A 23,630-nucleotide genomic window follows, 5' to 3' on the forward strand; every position below is an offset into this window, starting at 1 on the left:
AAGAGGCGACCAAGGAGAACCCATTCTCTGATTCCTGGCTACGGTATATCACGTACCGTGAAACCGCCCCTGTCGTCTCTACTACTGAAGGATTGATAGGGGAAATTGCTGCTTCTGCTTCTGCTGCTTATGCTGCTGCTGCTGTTAATGCTGCTGGACCATGGAAAAAAGCGACACGAATCTTTGACTTTATACCAAAGTAACATTGCTAACACTAATCATCATCCAACCAGTAGCCAATCTACACCTTAAACTAGAAAAAAAAATCATTTATTATTAAACCTAACTAAAATTCTAATTAGTACTTAGACACCCCTAAAAATAAATCTAACCTAAAATCTAAGTAAATTATTAGATATCCATAAAAGTAATACTATACTAAATATAATAAATATATAGTATACTATATTATTTACAATTATTTATATTATTTATTTAATTTATAATTATATTATATATAATATAACTATAATATTATACTAAGTATAATATATGAGTACTAAAATATAATAAACTAATATAACATTAAACATTAATAAAAACAAAAAGAAGTTACTCATCAGACATATCAATGTGATAACGTAAAAGAATGTGAACAAATCAAAAAAATAAAATCAGAAAAAGAATAAGAGGGTGGATAAAAGAACGGAGTCGGCGGGTTTCGTGTCGCCTCGTCACAATACCTCCGGTATTCCAACATGGGTAATTTCTATTCGCGTATTACGCTATGCATGCACATGCATGCATGCATGCATGCATTCATGCATACGTGCGTGCGTGCGTACATGCATACATACACATCGTGAACTTGTATATGCCTTGGCTATAAGGGAAAAAGGTGTTGGGTACGCGACAGCTGTAAGCCCCCGGGGGATGCGAGTCCTCGACTCCTACCAAACCCCACCCCTCCCTTACCTTTCCACTCCCACATGCGTCCAAACGTGGCGTAGTAGCTGCGACGTATCCCTGCGACCGACCCTTCCTCGAACTCTTCAACTATCCTCCTCCCCACTCACCCCAACTTCACCCCCCACCGCTTTCTATCTCTCTCATTCTATTTCTCTTTCTTTCTCGTATCCTTTTTTTCCCTATCTGACTCCCGGACTCCCTTATAGTCGTTCCACGTCCCAAGAGCCCTGAACACTGGGGGGCTCGTTCCATGGGACATAGTAAAGAAAAAAAAGGTAGACACCCATGGCTTCGGTGTAAGCTCGGCAACATCGGCCCGGATGACTGACGATTACGGTATTCAAGTTGAAACAGTAAGAAAGAGAGAGAAAGATAGAAGAAGGGTCATATCCTCCTACGAATCACCCACCCCCCCTTACACGCACACGCACACGCCTGCTTGCTTGCTTGCTTGCTTACTTTCCTTTACCGTTTGCACCCATCGCGTGACACGGGGCTAGATTCCCTTCCTCTTCCCCAGTTTACTGCCATCCCCCATCTCTATCCACTATTATTTCTCCTTTCTCTTTCTCACCGATTCTAATTCACCCTATTAAATCTAATTTGCACGGATTACACTGTCCCGGTGCTACACTTCCTCGGATAACATGGGGAACACTCCCCACTCCTTCTTTTGCGAGTTTACGCGCTAAGATTTTTGTTCTTTTTTTTTAACAAAAAGATAATGGAAGAAGAAGTAACCATATGGATCTGAACATCGTCAATATTAAACGTGAATTGATGAGAAACATTAGACGTATGTATCATTAAAACGATGTATTATGTTATGTATATATACATATATATATATTGGTAAGTATATGCAGATCGAAGGCTTAAGGTTTTCCTATAAATTTTCAAGGGTTCAGTGATATATACGTTATCAAAATTCTCCATAGTGTGTTGTTGTTCCTATGGTTTCCCATTTATTATTTATACGTCTACCACCACCACCATCATTATTGCTGTTGCTGCTGTTGCTGCTGTTGCTGCTGTTGCTACTGCTAACGCTAAATCGTTCTTGGCTTATCGTGAAGCCGGATGCTCGTAATAATTATCTCTATACGTACTGGAACTAATAACTAGAGTACCGGACGGTGTGCGGTAAAGTTAATAGCACGTCACGCTTGAAAATTATTTTTAAATTAAAAAAAAAAAATATAGTAAAATAAAAAAAGAAAGGATACAGGATTGATGAACGTTTTGATTAGATAGATCGAATTATATTTATAGAAACACATATATATATATATATATTATAATAGGTTAACTCTTATTAACTTAAAGAATGTAGTTTTCAAAATTTCCGACAGGGTGCGGGGAATGAAAATAAAACAATGGCGGATTACACACGCCATCTTTGATACCCGCAATTATTTGATAATAATTATATTATTATCAAAAAATGACGAAGGATTAAAAAAATATGTAAAAGTTAGAAAGTAGCAGGTAGAATTCTATATATATATACTATACTTATGCTAATTTATATAAAAAACAATTTATACAAAAAGAAATATGTACCCAATCAAAGTCACGTGAGTTACTTTTTGAGTGAATATAAAAAAAAGAAATAAAAAGAGCAAATGAGTTAGATCAAACCCAATGCAATACAAAGCTGATACTCGATAGTTATCGATTATTATTATTATCATCATCTTCATCCTGGTCCTGGAAGGTTTTAGCGACAGATCCGCATTCATTAAAGACTCCTCAGCGTCTCGTCATTTCAACCTTATTCCAAGTGCCGGAAGGCAGAAAAGCAGCCGGCTATTTTCCGACTAGGGGTGGGCCAAATGCCGACTAACAGCTGCTGACTCAATCTCGAATTCCTAATGCATCCTAATTAAATCTCACATTTCATTGATTATTCGAGATCAGGAGGAAAGTGGAAAGAAAAAAGATTGAGAATGAAAAATAGAACAAAAAAATCACTATTTTTCCCTCCCTCACTTTTCCACTCCCACAAAAAAAAATTGCAATTTTTAATTGACCATTGTTAATGAAGAACTTGAAAATATTCTATCTAAGTATCCAAGAAACAAAATGGGCGTTTAAGTTAGATACAGTTTAACTTACGTGTTATTTCGATATAAATCATTTGAAACATTTTCTAAAGCATTTCCCGTTATGTGTTGGAATCACATATAAAAAGGGGTAAGGGGGTGGGTTTGCTTTTTAAAGTAGTATAAGAAAACTGAAACAGGGTTGTTGTTGGTTGGTAATATGGCGTAATAAAATCCGTGGACTTGCGTCTACGCGATTGAGTAGGTGGGGTGGGACAAAATCGCGTTATAAATCTTCAAGCTCTATGTCTCGAGAACAATAGTAAAGTTCTGGGGAAAAAGAAGAAAATAAAAAATAAAGAAAGAAACGATTGCCACGCAAGCCTCTTTTCAGTGTCTGTTTGGCATTGGCAGACCCAATGGGGGTTGGTTGGTTGGTTGGTACTGGGGACTACTACCATCACTCCTCTAACGATTCTACTAACATATAAGCTACTTTATTTGGCAAGAATCTTTTCTTTACGCGTTTTATATAAAAAAAAAAAAAAAAAAGTAATTCTTTAGGTTCGTTGCGAGAAAAGAAGATGGCTACACCACTACTACTATGATCAATCAATTCTCCTACCCCTTGTATTATTTTTTTTTTGTTATTCACGATGCACCAAAGAAAATGAGATAGTGAAATGTTATCTTCTGTAAAAGGTACCATCGTCTAACTCCAGCAAAGCCCCTTTCCTTTCCTTTTGCTATTTCCCAAACCCTTACCCCGTACCCACAACTTTTTCAGTATTGCCATAAGTTTATCTCTGCACAGATACCACGTCGTCCGAGTCTTACTTCTTGCCAGGCAATATTTAGAACGAGTGATACACGTTAAGGAGTATCTTTCCTCGTATATACAACAAGCATACTTTGCAGCTTGCCAAATCTTCCATTCACCTGATAAACGTGTGATCTTTATCGATTCGTCTCTACCAAATTTTCTTCAATCTTTCCAATAGAAATATTTCTTATAATATATATATAGATATAGATATAGATATGTTATGGTAAAAGATCGAAATGGGAGAATGTTGAGACTCAAATGGGTCCCTTTTGGGGTATATATATATATATATATATATATATATATGTATTAAACTTTTCATTGATCGATAAAGATGATAAGGTATCTATGTGTATATATATGTATCTGTAGAAGGTATTTCGTTAACGAAGTTTTCAACTACTTTCATAATAAGCGTTGCATTAATTACCTATCAAGAACGAAACATGTTCTTTAAGTAAAGATAGCTTTTTTTGTTTAGTAAAATTATTATATAAAAAAATATTTATCCAAGATCACACTTTAGATATTTTTTAAATTTTGTTTTTTTAAAGATATTATTTGTATTATCTTTGTAATCTTTGATTTTGTAATGGCATTGGAATGAATTTAACGTTGCAATCAATGCAACAATAAATTTATATAGATAAATATATTAAAATATTTTATAAATTTATATATATATATATATATGATATATAAAATTATTGTGTATAATAATTATATTATATAATATGATGTTAAGAAAAACTTAGAAATTTTTTATTTTTTTAACATATGATTTGTATTAATTATCTTTGATTTTGTAATGGCATTGCAATGAATTCAACGTTTCAATCAATGCAACACAATAATTTTATATATATATATATATTAATTATAATAATTATATGATGATTAGGAAGAAAGTAGAATTCTTTTTTTATTTTTTTTTTATTTATGAAATTCTAGGAATTTTTTAGCTAGCAAAATTTACAAAATATGTTTCCATCTACTTTTGTCAAATATATGGGAACCATATTCGTACTTAAACTTTTACCTTACGTTTATCTCTCTTGTTTTCTCTTTTTTCTTTTTTCTACTTGTCGTATCCTCGTAGTCGTCGATTCTTTGAACCTAGAAAGAACTAGGTAAAACTGTATGGAATTTTCTCTCTTTCTCTCTCAAGAGATCCTTCCATTAAGTTTTTCTTCCCTTCCTTCCTTCCTTCCTTTCTTTTTCATATAATATGACGTTCGGAAACAAAAATGAGAACAATTTTTTATTAACAATAAGATTTCATTTACAACAAAACGTTGTAACTTTGAAAGATAATTAATGTATAATAATTTGTCATTATTTTTGGAAATATTTAATCATATAAAACAAATATAATTATTATATATATAATAGGATAAAAAAAATATATAATAGGGTTGCTTCAGGGTTGCGTCAGGGTTGCCATTTACATATAAGATGCTATTATATATATAAGGTAACAATCCTTATATATAAATAATATATAGTATATGACAAGTAAAATTATAATAATTTTTTATTTATAATTTTAATTATAATATTATAATTATAAATCAACGATATAACAAACCTAAAATAAAAACAATAACATTTATAATAATATTAAAATAAATCAAAAGTTTCTAGATTTTATTTGCTATATACAAATTGTTTTATAAACTGCATAAAGTTACTGTTCTTCTGTAAAATATACTTTGAAAATACTAATAAAAAAAAAAAAAAAAAAAAAAAAAAAACACAACCAGGAACTTTTGGTGCACCTCTAAATATAATTCACGAAAAATAATATCGATTAGTAACAAATATAATCGTATCGAACTAAAAATACTGCAGTACCCTTAAAGAGAGATATATTAATAAGCTGATAAGAAACAAAACCAAAAAAACAAAAAACTGGAAGAGGAAAATGTCCAAGTGCAGCGAGGCATTCCCTAATCGTAGCCGTAGTTCAGTCCGTTCACCAGATCTCGTGCTTCCAAGAGACGACCAGACCAGAGCAGACCAGACCAGACCAGAGAATGTTCATCCATTAATCCTGCGGGCAAAACGATGCGCCATCCTACCCGTTGGCTACCAGAGGAACGATGATACTACCGCAGGTTGGTAATAGTAGAACCGTACGTAATGGTGTGGTAGTAAGCAAGGAAAGGGAATGGAAGGGAAGGAAAAGGGAAAGGGAAGGAAAGGGAATGGAAGGGCAAGCAAGAGAGATGAACTAACTCTCTTCGCTTCTCCAGAACGAGTAGAACGCGAGTCAGTTATTAATGAGTTAACAGGATTTCCTCCCGGTTGGAAAATACGCCAGTAAGACCCATCTCTTAGCCACTCACACACACACACACGCACACTTTCACATACACATACACCCTCTCTTTCTCTTAGTGGGAATAACAGTGGTAGTAGGGGAACCCAGGTATTTTCTTTCTCTCTCTGTTCATTCTGAACGAATCCTCGACGGATTTGGATTTCGGTAGGTGAAGAGGTATCTCTGAATTTTCGGAATTTCTCCTGATGGTGGTGGTAGAAATCGATAGTTACACATCGAACGATCCTCGATGCTTTCCCACACGTCGGGTTAAGAGTCATGGATGGATAACGAACGACGTGATCGATACGACACGAGCTAGATCCACCGATGGGGATACGAACGAGCAACTAGATGAACGCGGTCTACCGTGACGAAAAAGAGAAAGAGAGACACACAGAAAATAGAACCTGAGAGAGAGAGAAAGAGAGAAAAAAATAGTGAAAAGCAAAAAAGTGATCGTTCTGGGTCGAAAATTAGCGGGACATCGAGGAGGTTTAACACAACGGGATAGTCGGAAAGCCATAAAGAGTGTGAGAGAGAAGCTTCACGGAACCGTGGCGTCGATACAATTTATGGACATCGATGTGTACCGGATATGTGAACGCGCGCGAGCGAGCGCACGCACGCATGCACGCGAGAGAACGTGTCTGCCCTCTCTTCTCCTCTCCTCTCCTCTCCAATCCTCTTATCGGCGCGACACCAGATCCTGGTTTAAGTATAAATGCAAACCGAGCTAACGACGGCTACCCAATGTGTTTGTACGCGCATGTTCTCTCTCTCTCTCTCTCTGCTGTATATGTAGATATAGGTGTACAGAATGTGTGACTGTGAGTGTGGGTGAGCAAGCGCGCGCACAGACGCAATCGAAGTTCTGCCCTATGGAAAACAACGGCCGATTCATTCAACCTGTTGCGAGGGACATTAACATCAACCCTACGCGCGCGGTTCTCCATCGATTTTCATCGGCGTAAACGGAGCGTGCGGTTGATAACGAGCGTGAAGAGTAACCTACCCCCTACCCCCCACCTTCCCCACCCCGTTCCCATCTACCCTTTCTAAACCCATCGAGAAATGTCCTCGTTTACTACCAGTCATGTGTGAGATAGAAAAGGATGTAGGTACGTAATATGATAGAAAAGAACGGGAACAAGGAAGGAAGAGGATCCAGTTATCCAATATGAAAACAATTTAAGCTTGTAGGTGAGGATTTCTGCGAATTATCAAAATAGTTAAGGGATCGGTAGGTTGGTAGGTAGATATGGTAGTAGATATGGTAGGATAAGGTAGGAATAGATTATGTACAGTTAACCCTCTTATAACACGGTAGATAGGGTCCTAGAAAATGCCGTGTTGTAGGAGGAGCTACCTGTACTTACAAAATAAAAATTTGTAGGATAATCATAATAACTGTGATAATAAGGAAACTACCCCTAAGTGAGTGGATGGGTATGCTGCTATAGATATGGCAACCTATTACGCGAAACACGACACCGGCGCCGGTCCGGTTCTAAGACCACTTGTGAAAAAAGAAATGGAACTTAGGATAAGGGATAAAGAAAGACAGAGTACGAAAAGGAAGGGTAGAGAACGTTGAAAGAGAAAGAAAGAACTAACGAACGAATGCGGAAGGGAGAAGAAGAAGAAGAAGAAGGGCCAGAAATGCCGGTGAAACGAAACAGGACAGAAAGGGAACGAGACGACTAGGATTGGAAAGAGAAAGAGAGAGAGAGAGAGAGAGAGAATCAGCTCGATCCAGCGATGGTGAAGAACTGGAGGAAGCAAAATGCATGGAATATTGGGTACGAGAGACGACGAAGGAAGTTCCTGCTGAAAAGAGAAAAAGAAATGAGAGAAAGGGAGTAGAAGGGAAAGGGAGGAAGGGCAGAATAAAAAAGAAACGAAAGGTAGGAACCTCCAGCTACTACGAGGAGCACTGGCATGGCTCTGCGGCGTGCAAAACTTCCTCGCAATACTGGATGGGGGTTGGTTGGTGTTGGGTATCGACGATGGAAGAGGAAAAGAGAGAAAGAGAGTGGGGTCGTTGGGGAAGGGAGACAGCGAATGAAATCGTAACCCGGCTCTGGATGGAAGCCAGTATGAAACCCATGGTGTGTAAAACTCCCCACTCAAGAAAAACGAAATGGGGTGGGGAGTACGAACGCACCACGTTCGAGATAGCCCACGCAGAGAGAGAGAATATCGTATGTGACTAGATAGAGAAAGATAGAGAAAATAATCGAAACCAAAAAGAGAGAGACAGAGAGAGAGAGAGATAGGGAAGAGAATAAAAGTGGCCTATGCGAGTATCACAATCAATGGGCAAGCCTGATTCCACCAGCTAATTTTCAACCTACGTGGAATATAGTACACTCTGAGTATTTCCCATTGGGTCTGAATTTTCGAAGAAAAAGGGTAGAACCCATACTTTAAGAGGAAATACCTAAACTCGAACTAACTCATACGTTCATTCGTCCGTTCGTTGATTCGTTGGTTGGTTGGTTGGTTCGTTCATTCCTAGTTGCGATCATGGTGCGTACCTAATGATTTCACGGTACATGAAAAGTCCGATAGGGGAAAGGGGACTTAGATCGACGGAAAGAGAGAACCGATAGAAAATCGGATTCACTGGGATAGAGGAAGAGGGGTGGAAAGGGGATAAGGGTGAAGGAGGCGTTTGCACCCTCTGACGGGGCCATTACATCCCTGATTTCATTACGGCAACCTTCCTAGTCGACTGCAATCTCCTTCTACTCTGCTTACCCTACCACCCTTCCCTCCCTTCGTCCCATTTCTTCCTTCCTTCCTTCCTTCCTTCTTCCTTTCCATTACCTTACTTTCTCCCTTGGCGCGTCTACTCGTTTTCTATCTCACTTCCGATCGTTTACTGTCTCTCTTTTTCTTATCACCAACCCACCCCCAACTCATCCTCGTTCCATTCCATCCACGTGGCTGTAATTATCGGATTACCAACCATCTAAGATCAACCATCTCTCTGTTAGGTTTATTTAGGATTGCTCGATGTCCTGAAATTTCTTTTTTTTTTTTTTTTTTAAATTTATCACCTGATTGAAATTGAACTACCATGTTTTTGAAAAAAATTAGAATATTCTCCAATTCGATTGAAACAAACACGTGTTGTTTGTCTTCAACATAGAATTAAAAAAAGGGATGAGCTATGGGGTTTTTATATTTTTTTTTTATTTTTAAGAAGAAATTTGACGAATAAAGAAACGAACTTTCGTCACCCTGTGGGGTTCCCCGAGACTTTTGATTTTAACGATTGACTTCGAATTCTCATGGGTACCCTCTTACTCCCCTATTTCTGCTGTGGTGACAGTTTGCGGGTGACCGCAAGCGGTTGACAATCGGCCGGTGGTCGATTGATAATCTGATTGAAATATCGATCCATCCTATAGGCTTTTTTTTTGTCCTTTTTTTTATGACAATTTCAATCGAAATAGTCAACAACAATAACAACAAGGGTGGAAACTATTTTGTTATCTGATATTTCGTAAATAAAAAAGTAAAATTGAGCTTTTTTAGCCGTAAGTAATTATTGAAGATTAAAATCATGAAAAAGAAATTCCCAATTAGGTGATTAACCGTACGATTCTTGAAAAAGTAAAAAGAGAGAAGACTATGAGAAAAAAAAAAGAGAGAGAGAAAGAGAAGTTAGATGATGCGGGTGAACACGTCTAAAGATAAGTACAACCCCGACCAAGCCCTAAATGGGAAGTGTAAAGGCGAAGGTTCGATACGGACGAACGAGCAACACTGCGACAAGGGAATATCGAAATAGGGTTAGGGAAAGTTCCCTACGTAATGTGATTGCTCGACCATTTCAGTACCAACTCGAACCTGACTACTTGTCAAATGGTACTTCATACTATTTTTCCTTTTTCTACTTGTCCTTGCTTGCTTTCTTGCTTGCTTGCTTGTCTTTTTTCGTAGGTCCCACGGATGTTGAATGAGTCTTATTTCTAGCCCCGTATGAGTGAGTCCCATTAATCTACAGTCTCACAGAAAGAGGATTTCTGAGGATAGTAGATAGAATGAACAACAAGTGGTCATCAGAATCGTCAGAATCGTGGTCATCATTTGTTTCTGTCTTCGTTTCTTGCTCAAGAATGACAGAAACATTCTAATCCTAATAAAAAAAAAAATTAATTGAATGAACTTTAATTCATTTACGATTGGATATTACACTTGTGACGAAAACAACTCTGAGTTTCTCTAAGATTACATTCTGAGAAAGATTTGTTATCAACTAAATTGTGTTAACAATATTTGTGTACAATTAATTGGCACATTTCTTTTGTTGATTTGATAATTTAAAATGCAACAACTATGAACATTTTCTTCCTGTATGTAGGTGTATGTCCTACGTAACTGGAACGAACGTTACCTATTATCAGTTAGCCCGTTAATAAGTTAATAAAGTTTATCAATAATGAAGTAGAACGATAAATGAGGTAATAGTTAATAAATTTAAAGCACAGGGTACTGGTGCAGCAACGTGGACACACATACGTTTGTAATATAATTAAAAGACGTAAATTTGTTAGTTGCCCGTTTGACTACTACAACATATATGATCGAGAGTTGATTGCATACACACACACATATATAGATATTATAATATCATAAGCATAGTGTATAAGGGATATTTTGTAATAGTACCATAGGGACGACAAAGGTTTTTAACAATGATATTCATTAAAGTTATATTTTTTTCTTATACTTGTTTAAATAAAAAATATTTTTCTTTTAACACTATGACGTTCGGTGACTCCACGTTGGTGCCATGCCAAAACTTATATACATAATAAAATTGTATAAAATATACACTTAATATATAAATGGGTATATATATATACACCTCTATAATTATAATTAATATACTATAATTTAACTTTTATTTATATAGTATATTAAAATTATATATTATATATAATTTATTTTTTTATTATATAATATATTTATATACTATAATTATACTTTAATTTATTTTTAAAATTAGTATATTTAATTATAAATATATATAATTTAGAGAATATGTTATATAATATATTACATATATCAGAAACATAAAAGAATAAACCCGAAATATTTGATAATCCAGTAACAACCATACTTATCATAATTTCACCATATAAATCTTAACATTCTCAAATTTCAATATCTATCACCATAACATATAAATATATAACTATACTGTAATATAGAGTTAATGAAATTTTCGAACATCTCGAAAACGGATGTGGTAGACGTGTAGATAGGTCTCGACGATGCTAGTAATAGTAGTAGTAGTAGTCGGATGCCTCCAGAACGGAACTTCCGATGGTCAACGAGCAATGAGAACAACAAGTGGCTCACCGCACATCACTGCCTGCTTCAGTACTTGTCACGACCTCTGCTATCGACGGGCTTTCGACGTTGGTTCGGTTCAGGCATCGATCGCGAGACGACACACCAAACTCGGATATCGTGTTTACGATCGTCTTCCACGAACTTCAACGATGTTCTAATCGCTAGACAGGGCCGACAGGGTTGAGGGTGAAACCTCTCTCTCAACGTTCAAATTCAGACGATTCAGATAGAAATAGATAAAAAAAAGATAAAAAGAGTCAAGTCAACTTGAGTATCAACGAATTCACTATAGAAATGAGGTCAAGGGATTCTAAAGAACATACACATATATATAAGTTTTAAGAAAAGTAAGATTGGAGTATCACGACAAGTATGAGTGAGATAGAGAAAGGAAAAAAAAAGAAAGAAAAAAAAATATAAGGGATCTCCCATGTTGAGCTGTCGATATCTCGAATAGCAGTAACACCGTGGCACGTATGCAATGATAATACCGCTCCGTTCGAGCGATAAATTCCATCGAGGGCGTAGCGCATCTTTATCGATCTCCCCATAGAAAATTCAATCCACGTTTTGATCGTCTAACACCACCACCACCACCACCACTACCACCAGAACCCTGTTCGCTTGGAATAGAAGGTAAAAAAAGAAAATAAAAGAAGCTTCAAGAGGGATGCTGATGCTTTCTTTCTCTCACACCTTTTCTATCGTATGAAGAAGAGTACGCTCTTCTTATTATCAGACCCAAAAACTTCTAATTCGAACGAGAAAAAAAAAAAAGAAAGATGAGTATGGACAGGAAAAAGTAATGAAGTAGTATCTTACGTGATGAAAAAGAGAAAGTGAGAAAGAATATATAAAACGTCGGAGAGAAAGAGTATATGAGAAAGAGGAGGTGGAGGTGGAGATGGAGGAGTCATCGATTGGCCGAAAACGCTGGCAAAGAGAGCGTTAGAGAGTAGAATGAAAGTTAGAAAGAGAGATAGAGAGAGAGAGACTCATACATACATATATACACATACATACACATAGATATACGAAGTCGGCTGGTGATCATCCCCGTCCGAAACGCGAAAGCATATACCGTGTGTCGGTGTCAGTTGGAAAGTGCGAGCAGGCATCGGCCCGCGGCGCGACGCATCGATCCTACTTTCCATCCTCAACCCTCCTCTCGTCATATCCTCTCTCTGGTACCTCTCGTTTCCACCCTTCTCTCCAGTACCACCACCTCCACCTCATCCTCTTCGTCATATCCTCTTCTCTCTCTCTCTCTCTCTCTCTCGTTCCAACCCTTCCCACCATACCTAACTCATACTCCACCTCCTATCCCTGTCTAGCGCCTGCACCAACCATTTATACCACTACCAACAGCATTCCACACATACGTGTTCAAAGTCGTCCTCCCATACCCCCAACGAGAGAACGGTACGATGGCTAACCATGATATAGATACCAGAAATCCAGCGCTCGGTCTACGCTAGCGAGCGGAAACGAACGCGATCGTCTATATATATATATATATATATATATATAGCTATATATATATCTAAGTATATATGCGTTCACTCTCGACACGCACAATCCTATATATACTACTAACACTACTACTATTACTACTACTACTACCTGCCGCTGCAACACGACCCGCCATCATTTTAATGAAGATGTAATTACGGACGTTTCGGCGCCGGAATCAGCAATGCGCCCGCGGTGCGACACATCGGGTCGCATTATTGGCTGCCTTATTAACTGCCGGCCGTGTGCAAGCGACGGCACCGAACCGCGTAGGCAGCAGTAGACATCCCTACCTACCTACCTACCTACCTACCTACCTACTCTACCAACACAACACCATGCTGCTACTGCTGGTCTGCACAATCGACAACTACTATGACATACCTAAGCATATAAACGTGTATATCCCTATATGCACCTCGTAATCATGAACACATGACACAGACACATGCGCATTCATGTGGGGGTGGAAGGAAGGAAGAAAACAAAAGAGCACACGGTACAAAACTTGAATTCTTTCGAAGACGAGAAGAGAAGAAGAGACTTCGAGGCCGTTTACCGATATGGCGTCGTCGAGCACATTTAGTCGTCGTTGTCGTTGTCGTCGTCTCCTGCTAGTCGCTTCGATCGATCATCGCGTTCGACAAAAAGGTGCCATTACCTTTTCAACGCCTTTCGCCTTTACCCCTACCCCCATTCTTCTACTTCTCCCTTAATCTGACTCCCGTTTAGAATTGATAGATTGAAATCGTACTTTTTATATACCTATATATATATATATATATATATATATATATATATATGTGTTATCGTTGGAGATCAAAATTGGAGAATGTCAAAATTCACATGGTCACTTGGTTTATGTCATTATAAATATTAATGTATTAGAGTATATATCCAAATATTCGGTCTTTCACAGAATCTGACAAGTGTTGACATTTCACCATGTGAATCTTGACATTATCCGATTTTGCTCATTCACGCTACACATATATATTTTCCCCTTTTTTGTTTTTTTTTATTTTTCTTATTTTCTAGTAGATATTTTTTTTTTTTTTTTACCATCCCACCCTCCTTTTCATCCCAATGTTTTACCTGAGTCATATGCAAAGTGCGTTGGTTGCCAATTAACGCGATAATGATGTGTAGGGTATAGATTACCATAGAAAAATTCAGATCGTTTCGTTTGTAGGGTGGTACCTTGTTAATTTTAACGAACGTGACATATCTGTACGAATTGGTCGAATTCGGAATCACACACGGTTTAATTTATTATTGATAAGAAAAGAAATGATTGAAATTTGTATTAGTGTTTTGAAACTTATAAAAGAAGACTTTGAAAACTTTGGACATTTAAAGATAAAAATGAATCGATGAAAGTTCAAACATATTTGAAATGATTGAAAATGATCGATTTGGATTTTAGTGAATAATCTGGATGCTTCGATCGTTCCAATTTGTAATGCTCATTCGTAGATACAGTAGGCTGAAAGTGTGTGTGAAAGTGTAAGAGAGAGAGAGAGAGAGCGAGAGAGAGAGAGAGCGAGAGAGAGAGAGAGAGCATAGAATCGCGCAAATTTGCCAGACGGAAACCCTTACATTAATTAGAACAGTTAAGGGCAACTATCCCCTCACAGTGGGTAATGTGCTTTGCCTGATTCGACCCCCTAACGGGATTACGGGACGCGCGCGCAAGGTTTTGGCGTTGTTATGCAATCCCAGCCCGGCATGGGACGTAGCCTAGCTTCGTGCTGGCTCTACCAACACGAATACGAATTTACGATAGCCAATATACGTTTGTATATGTGTAGGTGTGTAGTTATATGTGAGCATACATTCTAACACATTCGATTGGCTTCTATCCTTCTACCCATTGCCGTAGGACTCTCGATACTAAGTAGCCCGAATATCCTGAATTGGAGTCGAGATTATAATCTACCAACCAATATCGTCCTTATACAAAGAAGAATCTTTTTAATTTACACATATGAATTGTTACCAACTTTCACTTTCGATTAAACACTAAAGCTGGTTCTGATCAAAAGAAAAGAAATAAATTAGAACTACTGAATCAGGTTGTTCTCTCGCCCATTTAAGTTTTAAGTTAAGAGTCAAGTTAATCGAACGAACAGCCCTCTTGTCGTCTAGGTATCTTCAAATATCTTATCTTGTATATACCCTCTCCTTTTGAAATACTTTCACGATGGTACTCATCGAGTAGGCTAATGATGCACTCTACGGGCACGGTAAGTGCATAAAATGGGAATACGAGTTCTACGAGCTTCTACGATAACACGTATATATATAGATATATATATAGGTATATGTCGAGCCACGTCAACGCTTATAAATCCTCACGATTACCATGTTCTATACCTACTAGGTATATACCAATGGCAGCATGGGTCTCCATGGCGTCGCGAGATTTAAACGGGCTGCTGCTGTTCGCATCCACGAACAAAGCGAACCGAGCGTTTACATAACGGGGGTAGTTCACCGGTGAAATAAAATAGTCGATGGTAGCGTGCAATCGAGAAGGAATGTCCGTAGCAGCATTTTTTAAATAGCCGAGAGGAACGATTCGATAGACGTACCAATACTAACACCAACACTAACACCAATACTATCAACGCTACCATCACTATCATCACCACCATTAACTCGTTACTTCTCTCTCTCTCTCTCTCTCTCTTTCTCTCTCTCTCTCTCTCTCTCTCTTTCTGTGTTAAATGAAAACTCACCCAATGTGACATCGGCTTTTCGCGTAACCCATCCTCCTCCCCATTGCAAATACTTGTCATGCTCAACGCTTTTCATGATGCAACGAGATTTTTAATCTTCCGATATGATCATTAACGATGTCCAGTCGGGAAAAGAATTTGAAGGATTTATGAAAATATCCTTTAGGTATATCGATATACATGTTTTAATAGATCCTTAAACAAACAACCTACTTAATACTCAAAGTTCAATAGTTAGAAAGACGAAAATCAACGTTGGTACTTCTTACTACTAGTTGAACTTTTAATAGAAAACAGCTTCCCATTACACTCTCGGGAATATTACTCTATATATCTCATATCTCCGATCGAAGGGATGGATACACTTGGAAGTGACCCTAACTGTGAGTCTTACCACCCTAGCCAGTTTTCAAGGATGCTGCGTGATGGTGGTCCAGCATATAAGCCGAAGGGAATACCTTGATCTCTCGGTATACAAGTTCAAAGGTCGTCAACGAACTTTTTTCCTTCAACGGTTTTCTGTAAAAACTTGTGACGAACCCATTGTTACTAGTTGTTACATGAATATATGAACAATTTTATATATGTTAGTGTTACATTGTGAAATCTGTTAATCTATGAAGCGACTAGTTCAATTCTGAATTAATTATATTGAACTATTTAAACCTACCATGACCATTTTGTAATTGGGTGAAATATATATATATATATATATATATATATATATATATTGTTAAATAAAATATAAACTTGTATAATTACGTAAGGTGTAGGAATAAATGACAATTACAAAACGATCGTATATAAACCGGCTACCAACAATGACGCAATGATTTTACCGAAGCGTAAAAGCGTCAGAGAAACTCGGCGCCCGGCCGCCCGTCGTGTAGGGCGCCATTGAGGGCGCCGCTGAGGGTGTCACGGAGGGCGCCCGACGATATGCTGCTGCTGCTGCTGCTGCTGCTGCTGCTGCTGCTGCTGGTATATAGGAGCTTTACCAGAGAGATAGAGATAGATAGATAGACAGAGAGAGAAAACGGAAATGAGAGGGGTTGAACGATAGAAGAAAAAAATCGATATAATCTCCCATCTACTAATAATAGTGGCTAAACCCCATCCATTCATCCATACCGCGGCTCTTACTCCGGTTATAGTCGTCGGCAACGTTTGCATCATCTCAACATCATCGTACGATACACGCCCGTGAACTCACTCTCTCTCACTCACTCTCTTTGCTCATGGAATACCGATCTGTCCCGTCTCGTATTCATCGATCTGGTTCCCAGAGGTCTCTCTCTCTCTCTCTCTCTCTCTCTCTCTCTCTCTCTCTCTCTTTCTCTCTCAGGACTCCCTAAAACGTTTAATTACTACGTCAAGGGAGAAACGAGAATAAAACGGCTAAGAGAAAAGAGGACTCTACGTTTTTCTTTTTTAATTAGTTTTTATACCTACCCATATATACGTATATTTCATATTATATATATATATATATATATATATATATATATATATATATGTGTGTGTGTGTGTGTGTGTATTTATGTGTGTGATAATATGAATAGTATTATGAATAGTAAATGAATAGAAATTTACCCTACTACCGCGTATAGGTGGCATCAGAAAAAGTCTTCCAGAGCCTACTAGTCCTATAGAGTCCTACAGAATCCTACTGTGTGTGTGTGTGATCACTGGTGATATTATAAACATTATCTAGAGACGTAGAAAGGTTGCAGGAATCTACTGATACCAACTAATGTCACCCAAGGTAAGTTTTGTGGGTATAATTAACCTTCAAAGTTAGGGTAATTTTACTATTTTTTGATTCCATTTATCGTCTGCTCTACTAGTTCCATTACATTATTTTTGGTACTATTAAACAACAATTTTAATTATACACACAGTATAGAGTAATTTAAAGTGTTTAACATAATAATTAATAAGCAGATACCATAAAACATCCCCCACAATCCCGCAGCTTACTGCCGCGTTTAGGTTGCATCAGAAATAATCCTAAACTACCCTACATATCTACAACATTTAGAACCCAGGAGTGAGGACCATGAAGCACCACACAAAAAGAATATCAACAATAGGAAAAACCATATTATATTCTGTCTCATTCTCTCCCAAACTAAATACAATATGTTTGTCTCTCTTTCGTAATGTTTCGTTTCATTCTTCTTTACAGCGTTTCATCATCCATTTTCAAATCACCCCGTTTCTAAAGAAGTTTTCACTTCAATAAAAAGACTAAGGTTCTTCTAAGTCAAGTCAACTCCGGTAGAGATAGTTGTATACGATAACAGGATTCCGAGAGGACGAGGAAGGAAATCGGTGAGAAAGAGAGAGACACAACCAGTCCTTTCTAGAAGTTGTCGGACCGGACGGCGAATATCCCCGAAGGTGACTCTCCGCAATCGGGCTAACGGGGAAGAAAGGATGAGAGGAAGTAAGGAAGGTAGGACCAAACTAGAAAGAAAGACAGACGATACGTCTCACGTCTCACTTGTAAAAACTCAAAATATATCAATTTGGTTTCATTTAAAGCAACATAGAACTATTTTTATTATCTGAAATCCTACAATTCAGAGAGAGATTCGACACTAGTGCTACTACCAACTCCGTTTTCTTGCAGTAAAAATCAACAAAGATACCAAAGGAAGTATAAGACAGTCGAAAAGAGAGAGAGGGGGAGAAAGGGACAGGAGGAAGGGAGAATTTGGAACGGTAGAAGACCTTCAACCAAGCGCGAATTAATTCAACGTACAACTCTCTCGCTCTTTCTCCCATTCCCGTTTCCGTTCCCCTTCACCAAGCAGAGCCGTCTTCCCTCATAACTTCGGTCTCACTCACTGAAGGGTTTCCTGGAAAGATGGGCAAGAGCGAAAAGAGAAAGGGAGGAAGAGAGGAAGAAGAAGAAGAAGAAGAAGAAGAAGGAGTATGGCAGAGAGAATCGTTATCGAAAAGGAAGGATGCCACGCAGAAGGAACATGGGGTAAAGGATGAGACGGGACGAACGTGGAACCGGAGATAAGAGAAGGAGGAGGAGGATTGTTGGTGTGGAATGGGGTGATGAGGGAGAGGGAGAAAAAGTTCTTCCAAAGGAACAGAAAGCAAGCAAGCAAGCAAGCAAGGCAAGATGGACTTGTTAATGGATGGGATATTCGTCCCGAACGATATTCCCGTTCCCGTTCTCGTTTATCATCTTCCGTTAGCAAACCCATGCAGTGGATCGTTAAAAGCCAAAGGTCTCGGGAAAGGATAAATAATATCCGTGAAGTGAAACACGTGCTTTAACCTATTATCGCACAATATGCAATTAGCCGGACGCGTTAATATAGCCGTAAGTATTATTACGCGTAACATAGGAATGAAACTACCTTGCTTTACTACGTTTATCTGATTACGAATGAACTTTCACGTTTTACACGTATTAAATAGAAATATATATATAGAGAATATATATTGTTACAGAGGTTGTGACAATAAAAAGCAGAGATGTTATTATCGATATAAAAGGTACAATCGAATATAAAGGAAACAAACGTTAGTTAATCGTCTCTTTTACAATCACACGCACGCCCACACCGCATGTCCACCGGTGTACAGTTCGATTTGCATCGGGTACCACTTAACGGGTATACCAAATATATTCGTACCAGACAGCTTACCTTACACCCACTCATTTACTCACTTACTTTCTCTCTCTCTTTCGAATCTTTCTTTGTCGCGTTTCGTTTGCTCCTATTTTTCTTCCTCGCTTATCTCCCATCTCAGTCTCTCCCACCCTTTCACATTCTCTCTTTCCAAGTAATAGCAGCAGCAGCAGCAGCTTCACCACCACCACTGTCGGCAGCTTCTCCTCCTCCTCCTCCTCCTCCTCCTCCTCCTCATCCTACTTCTTCAGTGCGCACTCGAGAAAGCATTTCCACCCTCCTGACTTGGGCAGAAAAGTGAGTTGACTAGTAGAGGGATGAAGAGAGGGAAAGGAAGGAAGGAAGGAAAGAACGAACGACGAGGAGGGCAAAGAGGTGGCCCGAGGGATGTTCGGAGTCCGTGGAGGCAGGGACGAACCCGACCCCTACCTTAACAAGCAACAAGGGTAGAGAATTAATGAGAGAGGGCGCTCAGGCAGACACTTGTGGCTACCGCCCAACCCTAGCCATCAAACCGTACGCCGATCCGCAGAAAACCCACGAATTTAACGCGCCGAGCCAGCACCAGCACCACCAGCTTTCTCTCTCTCTCTCTCTCTCTTCTCTTTCTCTTTCTCTTTCTATTTCTCTTTCGCTTACTTTCGATTCGCGCGAAAACTACTACCCGCCGGTACATTCTATCGATCCTTAACGATATCACGTATACTTTCTTTGTTTCGCGAACTTTCACGAAGTACCGGCTGCTGCTGCTGCTGTTGCTGTTGCTGCTGTCTGGGACTCCTACCCTGAGAAAGAAAAAGATATCAAAATGTACAACAAATAAATCAAAGAGACAAAATAATTGTCTTCGTTAATTACTACGAATAGACGTCTCGTAGAAGAAGAATAAATAAATATTATCAATAAGAATCTATTTGTAATACATTCAAATGGAATTGTTAGATTCTAATCGTACACACATGTATTCTTATTTAAACACGATAATATTATTGGATTGGCAAGAAAGTAATTTAGGTTTTCTAGTGTGAAACAAAACTCAATTGTTTCTAAACTAAATGACACGAAATTTGTTTCTATAGCAACCTAAAAGTGTCAACTACCAAACCTCAAAAGAATAACGAAACAAACATAACGCTATCTATTGGTGCAAGCCGAAATTACTTTCTTGCCAACCAAATATATTGACACACATTTACTTGAGTACAATTTTTATTAATGATAGGTTATGTTTTATATAGGTTATGTTTTTTTAAATTAAGTAAGATATTTAACATAAAGTAACATAACTTTGAAAAGATAATTTTAACGATGAAAATAGGAAAATATCCCTCTCACGTTGAAGAAGGTGTCTCATTTAAGTAACCAACGAGTCAGAGAGAGAGAGAGAGAAAGGGAAAGTACAAAAATGCGAATGCGCGATGCTTCGTTGGAAAGCCGCTAACAAAAGGGTGAACATCTGGTTGTTCGTCCACTTCTCTCCTCTCCTCTCCCTTATCCCTCTCTCTCTTTCTTTTTCTCACCACACGCGTCCATTTCTACAAAAAGCCAGACGCTAATTTCTGGCCGCCCGCATATTACGCGGCGCGAGCCTTTATTTTAATTAACACTCAGCGGATTAGTCAGCACACGGGACACACGTTCGAGCATTCCCAAGTTTCCCCCATTAATTTGGGGGGAAAAAAGGGTGCTGGATATGAACGTTTCGATCTCTAATTCGTATCCCAACACCCATCCCCAATAAAACAAAAAAAGGTGGATATAAAAATGAAATGTCTTTATCTAACAATAAACGTAAGCTAATAACAAATTGTTCGCGTTATAAGTCATAAGCAGATGCTTCGTAAAATTCGTATTTTACAAGCTCAAAAATCGACATTCCCCGATGTACTAGGAGAAAGAAAGAAAGAGAGAGAAAGAGAGAGAGAGAGATGGGGAGAAGAAAAATGAAAAAGTTGGGAATCGGTGAATCGAAAAAGTGTGCAGGACGCGACAAGCGGAGGTTGGTGGGCGCATAAGAGGGAAAGAGAAGAGAAGAAAAATGGGAATGAGAGACGACGGGGCCCTTTGGGTGTGCGTGCTGAAGCCCCTGTGCTGTGCTTCGCGTTTCGTATCGTAAAAATCGAATATTTCCACGGGCGTAGGCGAACGTCGGTCGAGTATGGGAGAGGAGGCGTAGAGTAGAGCCACCTTTATGTCCATAGACGTGACTCTGCTGCAGCCACCACCACCACCGGCAACCGTGGAAATATATGGGGCCGTAACGGTTGCTGCTGTGAGAACTCGTGGAAGCGTCGAGGGAGTAACGGGGAAAGGAGAAATGATAGAGGGAATGTGTAGAAAGAGAGAAAGAAAGAGAGAGAGAGAGAGAGAGAAAGTGAGTGGGGAAAAAGACGAAGAGGAAATGATGGAAAGGAGGACGGAGCGAGTGTTGTAGATGAGCGTACGAGAGAGAGAGAAAGATAAAGAATAAAAAAGAAAAAAAGGAAAAGAGAAAGAGAGAGAAAAAGAGAAATGTGGTGGGATGAAGCAAAAGGGAAAGAAAGGGAGAGAAAGCGAGAAAGAGGGTAAGTGAGTGGGAGTGAGCTGGAGGCGATAGAGACAAGAGAGGGCTGCACAGCGAGGCTATACCCTCCTGTCCGTTGACCCATGGGACCCTCCTGGCTCTGGCAACCCTCACGACCCTGTTATTTGCATACGCTGACCTCCTTTACCGATTTCCATGGCCAAATAGAGCCTTTCTGTGGACTGGGAATCTCCTTCGACCTTCTTCTCTTCTTCTGTCCTCCTGTGTCTTCTATCTTTTTCTTTTTTTTCATCTATTTTTGCCCTCTCTTTATCTTACCTCCACACTTCTTCATTCAACACCCTTCCAGGAAACGTCTACCACCGGATGGATTGCGAAATCCCAACCCACGTCCCCAACACACGGGAAGTTCGATGTTCCATACTCGTTAAGATTCAACTCGTCGTTAGACTTTGTATATATATATTTCTAATATCTTAAAGAGATAAATCCCCTTTCTTCCTTTCTTCCTTCCTTCAATCTCGATTTTGCAAAATTTCATTTGCAAGATGAAACCCCAAAATTTTAATTATGTATATTTTAGAAATGTGATAAAACCAAAAGTGCAAATTCTTTCACTGATAATACTGACCCTATTATTATTATATTTTTCTATGTTCAAAGTTTTTAATATTATTTTTATCTTTAAAGTTTTATTCACAATTTTTATTTGAAAAAAAATATATTATTTTTATATCATTTTTTATTTCTTCTAAATACTCGTGTATTACTATTCTTCTTCTTCTTCTTAAAAAAAAAAAAAAAAAAAAAAAAAAACAAGAAATTTTTAATCATTAACTAGTGTCGCCATCTAACCAGAAAAATAGAAACTTAAAGAACAAAATCTTGCAAGTTTCTTTACCATATCGATATGTTACCATATGATGATAATTTAAAAAAAAATTTGTCAAAAAATCTTTTTATTTTTACCAATAGATGGCGATTGCTACCAAAATAAAATAAAACGATTCTGTGTGTGTGTGTGTCAAGGACATGAAAAGATAAACAACACAATAATTAATATATTTTTTCTACGCGTATTTATAGTGAAAAAAATGTAATATACGGTAACGAATTTATTTAATAATTGAAATATATCTAACATATAATTACTTTATAAAGAATTTTAATTTAAATTTCTTGTTTACAGAATCAAACATAACCTTTAACTTTACTAACATTAAATATATATATATATATCATACATGTTTAAAACAATATGATATTAATATGTTATAATTATGTTTTATTTAAGATCAATTATTAAATATATAAATAATGGCTAAAAGAAAAAGTATCAACAAACGTCTATCCAGATACAGTCTAAGATCCAGTGCAGGTTCTGGTTTCTTAGATCCAAATTCAGAATTAATTGGTGAAGGTAAATACTTTGTAAATTGTGTTAAACAATTAATCACAAATTATTCAAATTATATTATCTATTTTAGATGAACCTTTTTGGTGGAATAAATTGTCAAATTCACGTTCAGTAGAATACAGTTTATCCAATGAAACAAGCAGACATTTAAACGCCGATTCACATATTCAATCAATGGTTGAAAATCAACAATGGTGGAAACTACTGCAAACATCAAATTCATCATCAAATGAAAAAAAACACATAGGTAAAATATAGAAAAAAAAAAGAAGAAAATAATATTAAAATATTATTTGAATTTTCA

The 23,630-nt window shown here is 37.8% G+C and overlaps 1 protein-coding gene across 5 annotated transcripts in view; it reads left to right on the top strand.

Moving 5' to 3' along the window:
* LOC107066463 (uncharacterized) overlaps positions 1-23,630 on the top strand; it is a 41,247-nt gene that overhangs the window by 15,159 nt on the left and 2,458 nt on the right. The window contains exons 1-5 of one of the 5 annotated variants that reach the window (XM_089179750.1): positions 17,307-17,494; positions 17,918-18,187; positions 18,365-19,072; positions 23,204-23,329; positions 23,397-23,573. In XM_089179750.1, the coding sequence (XP_089035876.1) occupies positions 23,227-23,329; positions 23,397-23,573 (280 nt within the window). In that variant the 5' untranslated portion in view covers positions 17,307-17,494; positions 17,918-18,187; positions 18,365-19,072; positions 23,204-23,226. Of the gene's footprint in view, positions 1-17,306; positions 17,495-17,917; positions 18,188-18,364; positions 19,073-22,815; positions 23,016-23,098; positions 23,330-23,396; positions 23,574-23,630 lie in introns of those variants that run through there. The other 4 variants (XM_089179741.1, XM_089179733.1, XM_015321110.2 and 1 more) reach the window with 4 other exon arrangements.

The sequence above is a fragment of the Polistes dominula genome, unplaced genomic scaffold, assembly GCF_049000335.1.
Source record: "Polistes dominula isolate Pdom_NZ unplaced genomic scaffold, Pdom_raw_medaka contig_29, whole genome shotgun sequence".
Taxonomy (NCBI): domain Eukaryota; kingdom Metazoa; phylum Arthropoda; class Insecta; order Hymenoptera; family Vespidae; genus Polistes; species Polistes dominula.